At 38.8% G+C, this 18,658-nt stretch overlaps 1 protein-coding gene across 1 annotated transcript; it reads right to left on the bottom strand.

Annotated features, from left to right (window-relative positions):
• Nucleotides 1-2,955: 2,955 nt before the first annotated feature.
• Nucleotides 2,956-14,100, bottom strand: LOC139694167 (phenoloxidase 2-like). The gene is made up of 13 exons (XM_071592597.1): nt 14,080-14,100; nt 12,342-12,434; nt 10,654-10,849; nt 10,315-10,538; nt 8,305-8,507; nt 7,750-7,900; nt 7,486-7,587; nt 6,849-7,013; nt 6,168-6,296; nt 5,035-5,223; nt 4,725-4,863; nt 4,329-4,567; nt 2,956-3,189 (listed from the first exon to the last, which is right to left on the bottom strand). The coding sequence occupies exons 1-13, from the start codon at nt 14,098-14,100 to the stop codon at nt 2,956-2,958; spliced, it is 2,085 nt and encodes a 694-aa protein (XP_071448698.1).
• Nucleotides 14,101-18,658: the final 4,558 nt, after the last annotated feature.

The following is an 18,658-nucleotide window of genomic DNA, read 5'->3' as shown; positions in this document are numbered from 1 at the left end:
CAATCAAAGCAGACTCAATGCCGGCCAGGAGTTTCGAAACATTATTAAAAGTCAGCCAGCAGCCCTGTGAAAAAGCATTTTAAGTGGGTAATGCTTTTCAAGAAACAAAATGTATGTAGTGTTATATGTTTAATATCAATAAATTGAATACTTTGTTCTGGTGTATCATCTATTAGGTAATCTACTGGTTAAGGTAGGTTTTGGATGGGCACAACAACTAAATACATATTTTGTTTCTGTTAACAAAATGAAGCCCAACATCCTAATCTACTACAGGCCCCTCTTCAACTCCATATGCTTCCTTCATTCCATCTAACATAACTATCCCATATTTCTGTCCCTTCCTCGTTTGCCCAACATCCTCCCCCTATATCACAGTCATTAACATCCCACTGCAGATCATTACACCCTTCATCCACTTTTCCTGCCTCCTTATGATTTCTCCCAACAATCCCCTCTCCTCGCTCACCATACCTAGCACTTCCTCATGTGTCATCTTTTCGGTTCAGTTCACCTTCTCCATCCTTCTCCACAACCACATTTCAAAAGCCTCCAATCTGCACCTTTAATTCTGCTTCAGTGACCATGTTTCCGTGCCGTACATAACCTTGCTGCATATCAAGGTCGACGAGCCTTTTCTCAAAACCTTTAATCATCGTCCCTGCCATCAATTCTCTTCTCATGAAAGCTTCTTTGCCAACTGCAATTATCCTCCTTATATCCCTACTACTTTGACCATTTTGGTCCAAAACATATGTGAGATATGTAAACTGTTCCACTTGCTGTAGTTGTTACCCTCCTGTTTTAATGTTAAGCTTAGCCTTTTCTTTCTGAAAAACTGCTTTGTTTTATTTATTTATAACGTTTTCAAGGAGAGTTGCAGAGGTAGAGTGAACTCTTGTAGGTTCATCAGTGGTTGAATGCTGAGCAAATGAGGATAAATTATCAAGCAAGACCTGTTTTACTTTGAAGTTGATGGGAAGATTACAGTTAAAGTTACCATTGATGAGAAATAAAGGATTTTGAACAGAATTATGTATGACTTCAAACAGTTTGGTCAATTCTACAGGGAAGAGTTTGAAGTTACTGGAGGGATTGGTAAACAGATCAGAGTTCATCTAATGGACTATGATCTGTTGTATGTGTTACACCAGATTCAAACATCGTTCTTCATTATGGAAGCTGTAAGGGAAATCAACTGAAGAATGATCCAAACTGTCAGGTGAAGGATGGATTACATGGAGGATTAAAACCTCAACATTTTCGTACTCTGAACAACAAAAACATTTAGCCAAGATGTAGCGAGGGTAGATGAAAAGGATTTCCTTCACTGGAAACAAGACAGTGCTCGTTTTCTCAAATTGCATTTAGATATTGCCCACTCAAAAGAATTTCCATTTGTAGCTCTTTATTGTACACACACTCGATGTTTACATGAAGCACCGCCAAACTATTCGACTTGTGTTGGTAGGTGAAATCTCCAAAAAGAATACTTTCTGAAAGAGCATACTTAGACGATGACGCAATATTTTGTCACGAAGATCTTCGTTTATGCTTGCATTGAAGGATGCATGTACGAATAATCCTAAATCTCCAGGGCATGCTGGGGACAAGTCAGGGAGTGAAAATGGATTTTGAAATTCAGTGAGAGTAAGGACTTATAGAAAAATCTCTTTAAACATTATGAACTTCTAATAATAATGACTGAATTAAATCATAATATATGCATCAGCGTTTACCTTTTAACATAGTAAAAGGGATACATTCCATTCACCTAATTCATGTATGGCTTGAATATTAGGTGATTTGATGATCAAACTTCTTTGTTGCGAAGCAGGAAGTAGTCAAATTCTTACCAACCACCCTTAATTCTGGAATCAGTAATGTAGGCACATGCATATAGGTATTGGTGGGAGATGGTAGGGTGTGTCCATGCCAGCTGGCACTTTTGGGATACCAGGGTGGTCTGGGAATGGGGGTGAATGTCCCCATGTGGGACGAAAAGGAGGAATGACTACAATCCCAGAGACTCCTGGCCAGCACAAAATCTAGGTTGCTATGATGCTGGGCCAATAGTTCTGCCCTGTACCGTGCTGGCACGTTAACATTTTTCAGTGGTGTACCATACATACATTTCAATAAAACACGAGAAATATAAAGAATATGATTTTATTGGGTGCAGTTAATAAGCTGAAGTATTTATATATTTTAAATATTTTCTCAAAGAAAAGTGAACCACATGATTTGGCGTTCTATTTCCAAAGCTTTTGATTGGTTGAAGACAATGTAAATAAAAATGGTGAATACTATGATTCAGTTGTATTATGTAGGTGTTTCTCTTAAATTTCTTGTTTCCTTATTTAATAAGTATGTATTTGATTGTCACCAGTTTGAATACTGATGAGATCATTTTCAGTTTTTTAGGCAAGAGTTTGATGCAAATTTCTTTACTCCTCTCCCTTAAAGAAAGAGGGCACTGCCAGCACTCAAAATCATTCCATTCTTAGTATTTTCTTAATGAACATAGGAGCCCATATTCAAGCTAAATATCAATACAGTTAATATCATTAGGCACCTATCTATATGAATAAATGTAAAGTTTCCCCGAGTCATTGCTAGTTGTTCCTGATAGAGTTGAATCTGCACATCATCTTCTTATGAACTGAAAAGGAATAAAAGGAGCAATTTAATGATACCCTTTTTAAAAACAATTTCCATTTTACCTTGTTGAGTTCATCATTTTAAGGCACCCATGTATTTTACTCCCAAAGGTTACCAGATGTTGAAAGCATAGCATATAGTCTATATACACTATATACGACTTACCCCAAAAGTTTGGGATTGAAACATATTCTGAACGTTCACTTTCCGTAAATAACTATTCCAGGGTATCAGTCACACTAATTCATTCAGTAAAATAGTAAGTGGAAAATAGCTTTATGTAAATCATTCAACTTACACCATGTTTGAAACTGGTGGAGGTGGTTCTGTGATGTCACAGAAAACAATGCAGACATCAGAAACAATCATGTTGGGCGTGAGGAACTGCTGCAATGTGTCAACTCCTGTGCGTGGCACGCGGTCAAACGGATATCCCATGGGGCGAGCATCAGGAAACTTCTGGTCTCGAATGCCGCAAAAACTAGCCGACTCTGCACATGCCCCATTAGTACCGGTGACTCCTTCAACCTAATAAAATACACAGGGCATGTAAGCTTCATTGATCTGTTAGAAATGTTACTGATTGTCAATAATATGTAGAAGAATTGGTGTATTTTTGATTCCATAATATATAGCAAGTGTAATTCGTTCATAAAAATTACTATTTATATTGAAAAATAATATCTGCTCGGCTAGGTATGTGGACAGAAAATGAATAAAAATGCTTCAACGTTATTTTGAAAATTATTAGAACTGCATCTTCGATTGGAGGTGTTTTATGCAAATTTATCATGAAAGGTCATAATTGTAGTTTATTTAGAGTGAAAAGGAAAAAGATGTAATTAGCCAATGAATAAATGATCATAACTTGAATTATTATAGCATTATGGTAGGTTATTGCAGTGTATTCATTGATTACATGAGGTAGTTGATTTATTCAGTTTGCGTTCTGACTTTCTATGACTGAACCTATGGACTCAGAGCTAGGAGAAGTAGAGTTTAAGAAGTTAGTTTTTTCATAAATGGGACTATGTTATTTTATAGGTGAGTTTGCTCTTTCCACCATCCTCTTAAAAAAGGCTTGATGAAGAATATGTGATTTTGAAACTAAAAATTGATAGAAATTTAAAAATTTGGTGTTTCACCTTTTCCAACTGAAATATTTATATAATTAAAAGCCATGAGGAATGGAAAGCTTGCCATTTTTCTTTTCCTGTGTTAATTCATGTATACTACGTACACTAGGTGTATAACAAGAGCAGCAGTGACAGGGGAAGGTGATATGCTTTCGGAACTCAGCTGTGGCTTAGAATGCGTGGATCTGAGTGAAATAATTAAATGCTTGTACCCTATAAAGTATTGCAGTAATCAGATATTATCAGTTTGCTTTAAATTGTTGTGAGGATGTTCATTCGTCCATAATTTTAAAAAATGAACAATTATATTTTGGTGGAGCGTAAGAGTCTCATTTATGTTAAATATGGACCACAATATTACTAAATTTGGTTAAAAATGCATTAATGGCCTACCTATCAATTGCAACACTTACGCAAAATTGACTTGGAAGAACTCGCAGAGAAGTTCAGCAATGTCCTTATAAAGTAAGAACAGTATCTGAAAAACCTAAAGGGACTAAATAACAGTGACATAGGGTCTAATTGTCATACCCTATCATCCTTGATGTCGGAGATCATAACGAAGAGTTGGCACGGGAAGCCCTCTGCGGATCCCTTGGGGATGAGCATGTGCTGGGGCCAGCCGCAGCCGCAGTAGTTGAAGGCCTCAAGGGCATCGGTCATGCCGTTGGGCCGGGCCTCCAGGTCACGGAAGGTGCTTGAGAAGGGGATTGTGATGGAAGACTGTGTTGACTCCCTTGTGATTGTGGTTATTTTTGGACTCGCTCTCACTTTCATCAGACAGAGATAAAAGGCATTCTGTTATTAAACTTCAATGCATATTAATAAGCATTAATAACTTCCTCTTGCAGAATAACCATTCATTTCAACTCATTCTTTGACTAAAAGTATAAATGCATTTTCATGTAGGATGAGGAAAACACTCACGTGTAATTACAAACTTGTCCAACTCAATAAACAGAAGCCTTTGGTCTCTGAAAAGCATTGGAAGACCTCTTTCATCGAACTTGGGAGCAAGGAAAATGCGCACTGTCCCAGTCCGCTGAGTATTTGAATTGTTCTCTACCTAGAGAAAAACATGAGGGAGCACATGCAGTAGTCAGTACCCAATCATTTTGATGTTTATTTTCCACCCACTGACAAAGATTGAAAATTTAAAATATATCTCTGGCACATAATATGTGTTGACACTTCAATTAATTTGATGACTGTACTGAATTATGCCCAAAATGTGTACCTTTATTTTATAAGTGAATGGAGCATGTTGTAACTGGTTAAGTCGAGCAAAAACAGTTCCTCGAGGAGTGAAGTCCAATCCTCGTGACAAGTCAACATCGTTCTGTTGCCAGAAGGTCATCATTTCATTTTTACCTCTTTCCTTGGTAATCACTTCCAAGTCCATCATCCTTATTCCTTGGAACTCCAACTATATTTGATTAGAAAAGAATGAATAATTCACTTGAGGCTATGGCTGGAATTGGTTTAAGAGATTGAAATTTTAGCCTTTAGAATTGCCAAATAAACCCTCAAGCTGAATATCCATTTTGTTGACAAAAGAAAATTATATGCTATAAATATTCACCCTTCTTGAGCTAACATGAATCATCAAAATTTCTCCTATGTTTCACCTTTTTAAAAATGTGGGAGACATTGTAATGACGGGCACCATAAGCTTAAGAGAGGTAAAGTTTGGGGAGTGAAACTAAATTTTGGCAGTATTGATTGTTTTATATAGGACAAGTGAAGTATTTAGGTTTAAAAGAGAGTTTTTTGTACCCAAATCAATGGATATTTTTTCTAAGACACACTCATCCTACTGAATATTGAAAACCAACCCTGGATTGAAAATGCTGAAATAAATTTCATAGAAATAATGAAATATCATTTCTGCAATTTAAAAAAATTAAATTGCATCATATATCTTTTCTTAAAATTTCTTCACCTGGGTTCAAGCAGTTTTTCTCAACATTTTGCTTGATTCAGAAACTATACCCCTCCGTACTGTTTCATAAATATATGATAAATACGATATTCAAGGCTATATGTCAAGCCAATGTGAAGTTCCATTCCATTTCTTTCATAACTTTTCATTTCAATATTTCTCCATAATATTTGCTAAATGAAGTGTCTTTGATGCAGTTTTGCAAGACATTGAAAATTTTTCCTTTTTTTAGGTCATGAAACTTTTTCCACAAATCTTATAACTTAAATGATGAAGAAGCCTGACTCAGATTCATTCCTCTTATTTAGTCTCATAATCTTTCTCGGGAAGCTTTGAAATAGAAAGGGATATGGACACATAGAGATGTGGGCAAGAAGTAATTTCATGCCCATAAAAGGTTTTACCCCCAAGAGCACTTGCTCACTTACTCTGCTGGTGGGGTAGCTGGGAAGAGTTCTCTTGTGCGTTTGAAAGAGATAGTCAGTGAAGGCATGCCAACGGTAAAAAATCGGATCCCTCATTGCTGTTGTTGGATCGCCCATCACCCCGAAAGATTCCTGAAACATTAACATTTTATTTAGAGTGGTGAGATCTTATTTATTTTTGAAGACATTATCCAGATGGGCATAATCATTTTTGCAATATTAATAGTTATGATAATTGAATTTATTAGATTATTTATCAGGAAACTCGAGGAATAAATGAATTTTGGGTCTGTAACTGATTTACTGCCTCTTGAAGATGCCTTGGAATATATTTATGTTCAAATTAATATTATGCAAAGCCTGCTTTGCTGCAAGATGTAATTAAAAAAAGAATGAGAATAAAAATGTTCTCATTCCTGTTCCAGCAAGTGCAAACTGCAAGTACAGAGGTGCATCTATAGATGAATGCATTGATTAATGAAGTGCATGAGTGAATGCAAGTTATACTTTGTATCACGCTTTCAGTTTGTGAAACATACTTCAGAGAAGTGGACAGGTGTGACACATAGACAGTTGCACCAGTAAAACAGTTCTGGATTTTTTGCAACTAAAGCTACAAAATAGATTGCAGAACTGATCTATCTCAAAAGTATATACCCTCTCTATTTTGTGGCGTTCGCTTACCAGATGCCGTTGATCTGGGTCATGGGGCAGGGCAAGAAGGAAGTGTCCCAGGTTGTGCAGGTTGCCATACAGATTGGGGTTGATGGACAGGATGCTGGCCTCAAGGATGTCACCAAGAATGTCGATGCCCCCCTCCTCCGTTAACTCCACGACCTCTCCCTTTTGCTGCGTGTTCGAGAGAATTGGAAAAACCATTATACTGATTTGAGGGGACAATGTTCTATTTCATTGTAGATGGACAATTCCATTTCATTTGTCATTTTATTGTAGTAATCTGGCTATATTCAACTTCTACTGAATCCCATTGATTTGCATGAACTTTTTAATATATTGAGACGACTCACATGAAGTATAAATGAGACTTAATCACTTGAAGAAGGCTAATAAGTTTTCAAGGAGTTACCCAGGACCCCAATTTGTACACATATTCATTTTGCCAGACAAGCCTTTGGCATTTGAATTGTATAAAAGTATTAAGAGTAAAGAGGGCCAGTGCTTCTCTTCTATGTGCTTACCACACAGTCCTATTACCTGCCCGTGTCTGCTTGATCCAGGCATCACCCAAATTTGAGCCTTGGCACTTGGCTATGAAAAGGAGAGAAAGGTAATTGAAATTTTGATTGAGGAATGCACTCACATTGATCACCCTCCCAAGGTGAATTGCCTCAATGATGCGGTCCCTCCAACGCTCCAGATCTGCAATGTCAAACCTGATCTGATCGGCCTCTCGATTAATGTCCTGCAAGTGTTTTGGAGACAAAAGACATATTTTGGTCAATTTTTAAGGATAATAATTAATTCTGTGATTCATTCCCTGCCAGTACTCAGAAACTTTTGAAGAAAACTATTCGACCAATCAACTGATTCCTAATCACTTTTACATCAGTATTTTCCAACTCACTTTAAGAACAGCTCCTGAGAATCTTGGAGGATAAACTCGGCTGGCCACCAGGGTGTCCAACTTGGGGAAGTAGCCCTCTGGGATTGGCTCTCTCAAGCTGGTCAAACGTGTAACTCGGCCAAGTCTATTGCATAGCCTTTCAAAATTGTACCTTCAAAAGAGAAGTTCAGAGTCAGTTCAGAATTTTACATTTAGTACTCCCAGAAATGACACTCATTTTGATTCTTTGATGGCTTGGTTTAGGAAAACGATTTTGGGGTGAAGAATACTTTTCCTAGTGCTCCAAGTAGGCCTGTAATCTCATTCTCATGTCTGCTAATCGCCCCATCATACATATTCTTTCTCACTAACATACCTCTACTTCTTCACAGTGATGCTAGCATACGTTAGGGACATCTCCCCCTCAAAAAGAAATGCAGCAATGAATACCAACCTCTTTCTACTATCATTAATGCTAAATGCATTGCATAGCACTTAATAGGATTCCCAGGATTCAACAGTGACATTTTTATTACATAAGCCATTTAGAGCTTGAGCAATGAGTCGTTTCCTTACCTGGCCTGGATCTGCTGGTGCATGTAATAGAAGATCTCTCCCCGCCTGTCCTTCCTGACGATGTTCAAGGGTGCCTGGAAGGGGAACACCAGGTGCCAATGCCAGTGATGCAGGTTGATGCCCACGTCCTCCCGAAAGTAGGCCACGCGATGCTCTTCCTCGAGGTCAGAAGCCGTGTAGTCCCTCGGGATCTCCAATGGCATCTGCCATTAAATTTGAGTTGTAAAATTTAAACAAAGCTATGACTAATTTTTACAATCGTGATTTGCTCGATTCCACCTTCCCCACCTCTCCTGTGTTTGTCCTTCATACATATGTGTTCCTATCCCTTTTCCTTATATTGTTAGAACATCATTTATTTGCCCACCACATGGACTACAACCTTGACATAGGGGAAGGGCTGGTGCACTCTGACCCATAGAGCTATGCTGGCGGAAGCAATGAAATTTGTTCCTGGTAGAGTCACCCATACCAGATAGGTCAAAGGTTAGGAACGGGACGAAAGGTAGTCCACGCAGCATCTGTTCCTCAGTGAGACAACTGCAAAGGTATTCGACCCCAATGGGGCAGCCATTGAGTGATGGTGTAACGTTAAAAACACTATTGAGGAAGGCAATGGGAAATTTCTTCATGTACTTATTCCATGCAACAATGATAGTTCTTAGTATGAGTCCTAGGAGTACTGGACTCGGCCAGTTCGACTATATGTCATGTCCAGTTGAGGGGGAGAGGCAAAACTTATGAGGTTATCATCTTCTGAAAGCATTGCACAGCAAAATTGACAGCTGCAAGTGAGACATGTTTAGACAAGGAGTGAACCAGTTTGAATAAGGACTTGGTTTGTGAGGATGACACTGAGAATAGGGAAATTGAAACGCATGAATTGTGAAATAAGGGAAGGAAATATAGATATTTTAGGTCTATGTGAGGTGAGATGGAAGGGTATAAAAGGGATTACTGGAGTGATAGTTATAGAGTGCGAGAGCCAACGAGGGGTTACCATAATTTTTGTTGTATATGATGTGTTAATGGAGTATGATTTTGAACAGCATATGAAAATGGAGAGCGAGTGATTATGGGCAGTGAGTGGCGATGGACGGGGTGTTGTATGTACGGTGTGAACCTGGCCCATGTGTGATGGTAAAGGTGTGGTTGGTAATCTCTAAGTATCATTGCATATGAGAGCATTTTGTCTCATAACTGTTCTTCTTGTGTGTATATGTATGAATGTGCATTGTAAGAGTGATCATTGACCAGACTTGACCATTGCTACCAGGAAAATTGCCTAATTGCAACAAGATATATATATATATATATATAAATGAAAAGGTAGGAAGAATTGTAGTAAACGTAGAGCAAGCAACGAATAGAATATTACTAGTAGAAGTAAAGTCAGAATGGACAAACTTGGTTATTGTTCAGGTATACCTGCCACCAAGGGAGGAAGGCATTGTCAGAGTGTATGATCAATCAGAAGAAATAACTGCGGGCGTTCCTTGAAGGAAAAATTTTATAGTGATGGGGGAAAGCAATTGAATTCTGCTGGACCCAGGTGTTAATCATAACAAATACATGGTTGACAGCACAAAAGGCAAGGCATACGTACACATGGGAAATGCCCAGGGATTCAGAAAGATATCAGATAGACTATATAGGGTGTGTCTACAAAACTTCATTTTTTATAGGGGTTTTGCTTTATAAAAAAGGATGTCACGTTGCCACACCCTGTATTGTGGCTAGGAACAGATTTAGGAAGAGTATGATTCATGTGCAGAGCTTCTCGAAAAAGGGTACTGATTTAGATTGTAATTTAGAACTAATTAAGTATGAGTTCAGATTGAAGGGGAAGGCAGTTGAAGAATTGAATGGAGAGGTTTGAGTCGAGATATAATTGACGGCGAGATAGAAAGACAGCGGTATCAATTTGAAAAGCTAATTGTGAACAGCACTGAAATTGAGGCAGTGCTCGGATCGAAGGGAATTGCAGAGTGGAGAGCCCCAGGGCCTCACCCTCGTCTCCTCGGTGCGGACGTTGGACTGCTCGCGGGCCATGTCGAACACGCCTCCGTCCACGAACTTGGCGGGGAAGATCTCGTTCAGGGGCGGCAGCTGAATGCCCCTGGTGTCCGGGCGGTGAAGGAGTGCCACGGAGAGGGCGTAGACGTACATGAAAGGGTTAACCCGGTCACGAGCGTACACGGCGACGGCCTGCATGTCTTCGAACGACGCCGGCTCTGCATCAGACACAGATCGGAATCATATGGATTAACACTACGTAAAGAATAAAATGAGGTGCGGGAGGCTACCCCGTGTTATTTTTGCGCAAGTGCTTCAGATTTTTGTGCTTACGCATGAAGATCTCGATGAGTCTGGTGGCCATGTCCCGGTGGTAAGGGAGGAAGAGGCAAAAGTTTGCCCTCCTCCCCAGCTGCATGGGGAAGGAGAGGTCCGGGTAGGTGTCAAGCTGCTTCACCGGCACCCGCACGTTCACGTCCTCGCCAAACCGCGTGCCCAGGTTGTCGGCCACAGACTGGAACCTGTCCGCCTACAGACGACAAGTGAGGGCGCGCGCGCGCATGAGATAATATGCCGATGGCGGAAATTTACATTCGTAGGCATAGTGGAAAATTTTAAATATTATTTTCAAAACATAAGAGTGCTCATATTAGTGTCTAAAGTTTTAATGCATGCCTACATTCACTTCAAATTACATTTATGTCGCATGAGGCACAGGTTCTTAAACAAAGAATTGACCAGCAAACTTTTTTTAAGATCAAACAGTTCCCCGAGGTTGGTCTGTAAAACCCTCTAATCCCCCCCCCATCCATCCACTCCTTTCTACATATTTACACCCCTAGCCACAGGGGTCTCTCCCGCCCACCGCCGTAGCCGTCCTGCCCGCAAGCAGAGGGCACTTGGACACTAACATGTGAGATTTTCGAAGAAGTGCTTCTCTCTATGAGGAAAACAATTTCTGAACTCATTTAGACAGCATTTTTTCATCTTAATTATTACCGTATATTTTGAGGGTAGAATCAGGATACAGAACCAAGCAACGATTCATTTACCCAATTAATTATATTCCCTAAAATACTAAAACAACGTTGGTGCTACACTTAAGAACTGGAATTAAACTGTAAAAAAGTGCAAAGTAATGAATTTTTGGAAAAAGAGCGATTCCCTCCCGTACGCCTACTGCATCAGGAACGCGGAATGTGTAGATTCCATACTTGGGCGTCACCCTCACCTAAGATCCCTCCTGGGGAAAACATACGTATATGTGCTGGGAATATGTGGACAAGCTAACAAAAAATTAGGGTTTATTAGAAGAATACTGGGGAAACGTGACGTAAATATGAGATAGACATATTATGGCCTGTTTGGGCCTCATTTAGAAAATGCTTTTAGTATAAATGGGTTCCTCACGAAGTCGGATTGATTGCCGAATTGAATTGCGTTCGTCGCTCCCTCTTCCTTAGGATTCAGTTGGATTCGGTTATTCTAATCCCTTATCGTTCGTGGGGAAAATGACTCATTGAATCTATTTGTACTGCACTTGATTTCTCTAATTTTATTGGCGTGATCTCTCCTACCGCAGTACGATGGGGGCGATAACACATTTTCAACAACACTGCGAAAGAGACTCCCTTCCAATTTATGAAAGAGATTTAATTTTTAATGTAAACTTCGCTCCATTAAGCGATTCCCAGCCTAGCTCATCTAATATTTTGAATACGCCACTCAGTTAGTAACATTACAGCATTTCACAAATCTATCCCCTCAATGCTGCACCCGATCTATCCTATTCTACATGGTACCCTGCTAACGTGTGTGGCAGCGATTACGCGCCAGGCATGCAAGATCAAAAATTAAGTTACTCGGTTTACGCAATGAATTCTCAGGAAACCAGAAGTCTAGCCTTCCTAGAAGTAAGTACACACTCTTAAAAAGTGTGAATAGATAGTGCCAAGTTTTCTCAAAGGATGTGAGGGTTGCAGTCGGCGGAAGTCATCCTACCCCGGGCAGCCGTCACTCACCAGGAAGTCATTGCTGGGCAACTCGAAGACGGCGCCCCGGTCCCCTTTGGGCACGAAGACGGGCTCCGCCGGGCGCCCGAGCAGGTAGAGCACCTGGTGCTGTTGGTCGATCGTGTTCTGCGACGCCATCCCTCTCTCTCTATCTCTTTACTCTGTATCTTTCTTTTCTCTCCAGACGGATTCCCTAGAGGGGTGTTCTCCTCGTAGCCTTTCAGTGGGGCTATTGCTCTTTCGCAGTTCGCAGACCAATTCACGTCAGCGCGCAGAGCGACCAGTGGAGAGACAAACACACACGCAAACGCATCTATATATATATCAACGTTCGAAAATTTCGTGCGGATGCAAAAACAATCGTTCTCGCGAATCACGAGATTCCGGAAGTTCAATTGACGCGATATAATATGGTCCCTCTCGATGATATTAAATCGCGAATGTGAAACCACAAGCGCACCGCGAGAGGGCCAAACCCTCGCGATCGCAATTCAATCTACGGCCGACCGATAACAAGCCAACTATCTGAGGTTGACAGGAAGGTATGAAAAATGTGTACCAATATATATATACATATGTATATATGTATATATATATATACATATATATATATATATACATATATATATATATATATATATATATATATATATATATATTTATGTACATATGTATATATGTATATATATATATATATATATATATATATATATATATATATATATATATATATATATATATATATATGTACACACACACGGATATATGTATGTATGTGTATATATATACACACAAACATATAAATATATACAATAACAGTGATAATATGAGAAGAGAGGATGTGATTTCCGCGACTATAATATCATTTCCGGTCGTCTGGGGTTTTAGGGTGGGGAATTTGCAGTCTTTTCCTCGGGTGCACGGACCCGTGGCTTCAAAAAGGCGTAATTGCGTTCTCATGCCCAAAAAATGGTTCCTCAAAAGGCGTTCCGGGTCACTGCACTCTTCCCGAGAAGAGCATTAGCCCGATACCTTGGTTTCCGAGACAACGACATCCCGAAATATGTACTAATCTATATTTCGTTTTTCGTCAGTTACATCCGGGTCAAGTTATTCTGGCAATGCGCGCGAGTGGCCCCCTCTCTTTCTCATTTGATTGCTATGTGAGAAAACTCAAGATTGAAGCCAGAGAGAACCATGAGCATTGATGATGATTCCTGCACTTCAACATGACTGGAATGAACCATTGTAAATGGCACAGTTTACGTTTGAATGGAACGGCACGGTTCTGTTTAATATGACGCGTTCAACCCTCGGCGTGATTTCCTAAGCGTGTCCTCGTGACGGCAGGTTGCCGCAACTGATATTTCGTACCTGGCGGAATTTTAATATTCTAAAAATTATAATTTTGTTCTTCATTCTTGTTCTACAATATTCTCTTTAATTGTTTACACACGGATTGAAATTTTATAAATTACGCACACATGGATTATTAACGAAGACCGGAAGCAGAAATTTCCCTTCCCGGCGGCGTAACCCACCCGTGGACACGCCAAGCGACGCCATTTTTTCTATCAACCATGCATCGAGGGGGATCAACGAAACACGAATTCCCAGCTCAAGACTGACTGCAAAAGAAAGATTTCATGATTCTTTGCTTTAAATATTTTAGCACCTCGCAAGCCACAGCTAGGGTCAGAAACAGGGGGTGAATACACACCAGACTAATTTAGACTCGAACAAGAACCCTACTGCGGTCGGACAACATTATTCTAATCACATATGGTTCCTGGAAAAAATCCTAAAACTATCTGTTTCAACGACATTTTTCAAATCTACCTCCTATAGCCTACACACGATCTAATGCGGCAATTAATCCAACTTCGTGAGGATCCCATATATCTATCCCATATACTAGCAACATATACTACAAATGAGGCCTAACCAGGGACAGATAAGATTTTTCTTGGTCCTTTTCATCGCATTTACGCACATTCTTCTAATAAATATTAACTTTTTGTTAGTTTGTCCACGTATTCCCCTTAAATATATGTTTTCCCCAGGGTGTTCGTGAGTGAGAGTAACGCCTAGGCATTTAATCGAGTCTACACATTCCATTTCGGTGTTCCCGATGCAGTCGGCGTGCTTTTTTGCTATTTTTCCGAAAATTCACAATCACCCAGTTTTTAAAGTTTAATTCAATTTGCCAAGTGTCGCACCAGCGTTGTATAACATTAAGGTCATAAAGCTGCTGTGTCCTCAGGATCACGGATATCACGGCAAACCACTGTATGGACGGCAAATAAACGTATCCTACTAGTGACTAAGGAGTCGAAGTCGTTAGCGTATAGAAGGAATGAAAGAAGTCCAATTATGGGGAACACCCGCAGTGACTTCTACTGCATTTGAGCTAACTCCATCTATGACTGCGCTTTGAACCCGACCATTCAAAAAGTCTTTAATGCATCCCAGGGTATATTTATCTCTACCATATGCTTCTTGCTTTGTGAGTAGTTTGCAAAGAGGAAAGCTTTCTTAAAATTTAGACAAACTGCGTCCACTGGAGAATTTCAGCCTCCTTAAGTGAGAATATCATGAACGAAAGGCGCGACTTGTCTCGGAAGAGCTACCCTTTCCGAAACCGTGCTGATTTTTCATTATTAACTTCTGATTATCGAGGTGCCTCACGATCGATCCAGCAACTATATGTTCGCGTATTTATTTTTATAAATATTTTCGTTCCGTATGTGTTTCAAAATGTCTTTTAAATTACTGACAACAAATATGAAAGACTAAGAGCAAACTTTTAACAAATTTCATTTCCGTCCAAGCTAAGAATGATATGACTCATCGAAAACTGAACATAAACAGTGGCGTTATCTATCGACTCCAGACCGATTTGAATTTGTAAACTTCCATTGCAACGGGCAGTTGGCGTTGTGCTCTGGAGGGAATAATTTGTATCACTCTTGCTACGGATGTAATTTGTAATCTGGAATTTTTGGTAAGTTAACCATGATTTGTTTCGTAGTATGTAGCACGTGTTGCTATTGCTTTAATAACAAAAAACTTGTATTTTCTAAATTTCCTTATTTATTTCCAGTTCTTTTAAAAATATGAGGACAGAGAACGAAAATAAAAAAAGAAAATACGACCAAGAAAATAGAAGTTTAAATAATGAGTGGGAGAAGAATTTATTTTTTATCGACAATAAGGGAAAAGCATTATGTGTTATTTGTAATTCTACGGCCAAAAGTTATAAAGCAAGCAATTAACGTCGGCATTATGAAACCAATCATCCTAAGTTTTCTAATCGGTATCCACCAAATTCCAAATTAAGATAGGATAAACTTGCTCCTTTGAAATCAAATTTAAATAAACAACAGTCAATTTTGACGACCTTTAGCAATCAAGCTAATAATGTGGCCGAAGCCAGCTTTGTTATTGCCTGGAATATTGCTCGAGGAAAAACGCGCGTACGGAGAGGGAGAATGTATTGAAAAAAACTCGGAAGATGTGCTTAAAGTTTTAGATCCAAATAATGCAGCATTGCACTGAGTTGTTTCGCAAATTCCCATCTCGAGACACACAACCGAACGACGCATTACAGCAATTAATACATCTCCAGTATATAATTTTAAAAATATGATTAGAAGGACTGTATTTTATTATGCCTAGCCCTCGACGAATCGACAGATATCACAGATCTTCTGCAATTGGCAGTTTTCATTCGTTTTGCTTCACATGACTTCGTTGTTAAAGAAGAATTATTAGATTGATTAGCACTTCAAGAGTCAATCCGCGGTGTCGATATGAAAAATGAATTGATTCCTAAATGAAAACTTCTGATGCGCCTCTTAATAAACTTGAAAGCATTGAAACTGATGGAGTTCCGGCAATGCTGGGTAAAAAAATCGGTCTCATTGGGCTTTTAAGTGATAATTCTCAAATTTCACAATTCATACCGATTCATTGCATAATTCACCGAGAACATCTCGTTACAAAATATGTAACAAATTTTATGAAAACGGTGTTATACATCGTCAAGTCAAAAATTTCCTTGAAGAATTAAAGGACGAAGAACTTCCAAATGACATTGACTTCTTTTGCGTTGTTAGATGGTTATCTATTAGCTACAACTTCTTAAATCGATTTTTAGATTTGTTTGATCCGATAACTGCATTTCTAAAAGAAAAGGAAATTACCTATTCAGAATGAGACGATGACGAGTGGTTACAAGACTTGATGTTTTTGACTGATGTCATGGAACATTAGCAAAGACTGAATTTAAAATTGCAGGGGAAAGATAAAATAATATCTGGCCTCTTACCGCGTATATTTAGTTTTCAAACTAAATTACAACTTTTTGAAAAGGAAATTAAAAATAAAACATCTTGTCATTTACTTCGAATTAAGAAAATTTGTTCCAATATCAAGCAAGAAAAACTCAACGAGAATATAAAAAAGCTAGAAGGAATATTGACGGAATTCCGAAATAGATTTCAAGACTTGAAATATTTTAAATCGTGTCTTGATTCTTTTCTGAATCCATTTGAAATTGATATAATTCGAGGTGAGTTTTCCATTTCCAATATAATTACGACCCATGAAGCATCTGGAGAATTAGAATTAATAGAGAAGATTCATGCTCTACAGTTCAAATATAAGTCGACGCCGATGACTGAATTTTGGAAATTTGTACCAGAATCGAAGTATCCTGAATTAAAAAAGGCTGCTTGTCGAATTATTTCAATATTCGGAACAACGTAATAATGTGAATCATTTTATTCCACATTAAAATTCGTAAATCGTAAATCGTAATTCGTAAATCCAAACAGTCCAATCATTATTAACTAACCAGCATCTAAAAGGATTACTGAGAAGTGCTGTCACCAATTAATCACTAAATTTTAAAGAATTATCAAGAGAAGTAAAATAAATGTGTTTGATTTTTAATAATTAAATTCAATGAACATAATTTGTACTTTCATTTATTTGTTTAAAGAAATAAAATTTCTGTACGCATTTTTAATACCATTTTTGCATACCTTTTAAATACGTATTTCATTGCGGCTCGCGAAAATTTTCAAAATTTGAAAAATGGTTCGTACTATCAAGGAGCTTGCCCCCCCCTGATATATGTTACTGCTAAAGAGACTTCCTTTCCATTTCTCGGGCTTGCATCGAATTGTCACCTCACCTACTAGGGGCGATATTATGAGGGTAATCTCAGAGTCGGGTACTGACCCAACAAAGAAAACACAAAAAATTTGGAAAAAAATGTATTTATTTTCAGCATAATATCCTTTCAGCTCTGTAAACTTTTCCCAGCGATGTTTAATAAGTTCGATACCCTTTTTATAAGGAGAACTGTCTTGCTCCTCAAAATAGCCATTTACTGCCGGTATCACTTCTTCACGGTTGGTAAATATTTGACCACAGGGTCATTTTTTCAAGTTTGCGAACAGATTATAATCCGAGGGGGCTAAATCTGGCGAATAGGGTGCATGAGGTAGCAATTCAAGCTTTTATTCATGAATTTTGGCCATTGCAATAACAGACTTTTGAGCTGGTGCAATGCCCTGATGAAACAACACTTCCTTCTTCGCCAAATGCGGCCGCTTTTGCTTGATTTCTTCGCTCAAACGTTCTTCATTTTCTTCAAACTCTTCTCCATTTTCACAAGTTCATTGAAAACGTTCATTATTGATGGTCGCCAAACAAATAATAAACAACGTAGCGTCTTCAAGCTTGAAACATATGCTTTTTAGATTTCATACTTTGTGATACAGCATTATTTTTGAAACAACTACCGCCATCTCTAGGTCAGGCCGAGTACGTCTGGGCCTTCCCATGTACATATTCTTGATCTGTTAGCAACGAACAATCCCAAAAAAGTCCTAACTATAGAAACTAAAAGCGGAATTAGTGACCACATGGCAGTAAATGCTAAGCTTCCGCTATATGTGGTCAGAAATGAGAAGCTGGAAAGAAAAGTTTACTTGTTCATAGAAGGAGACTATCATTGCTTCAAAAGTGTACTACGACTACAGAGTCAATTTGCATGTCTTTAAGAAAGATGGTAATCACCGAAATGCGATGGATACGTGGTATAACTTCCTCGAGATCACGCGCTGAGCAGTCTATTTATTTATTTTAGTTCCCTCTAAGCCACCGCTAGGGTGTGTGGCAGGGGGTGCAGGCCAGGCTAATTTTGACCCGAATATGACCCTATCGTGATCAGACAATGTTATCCCTTATCGTTCGTGGGAAAAATGACATTTTAAATATATATCTGGGATACGCTTAATCTCTCTAATCTTATT

Source organism: Hetaerina americana, unplaced genomic scaffold, assembly GCF_022747635.1.
Source record: "Hetaerina americana unplaced genomic scaffold, ioHetAmer1.1.p SCAF_5, whole genome shotgun sequence".
Classification (NCBI taxonomy): Eukaryota; Metazoa; Arthropoda; class Insecta; order Odonata; family Calopterygidae; genus Hetaerina; species Hetaerina americana.
Note: the sequence above shows the minus strand (reverse complement) of the source record. Positions and strands in the feature narration are given on the sequence as shown.

Coding starts and splice junctions, on each gene's coding strand:
- LOC139694167 (XM_071592597.1), bottom strand. CDS start 14,100: ATGTTGTCCGACCGCAGTAGG. Junction 10,539..10,653: donor ACTCATCGAGATCTTCATGC/GTAAGCACAAAA, acceptor TGTCTGATGCAG/AGCCGGCGTCGTTCGAAGAC. Junction 4,864..5,034: donor CATTCACTTATAAAATAAAG/GTACACATTTTG, acceptor GTTTTTCTCTAG/GTAGAGAACAATTCAAATAC.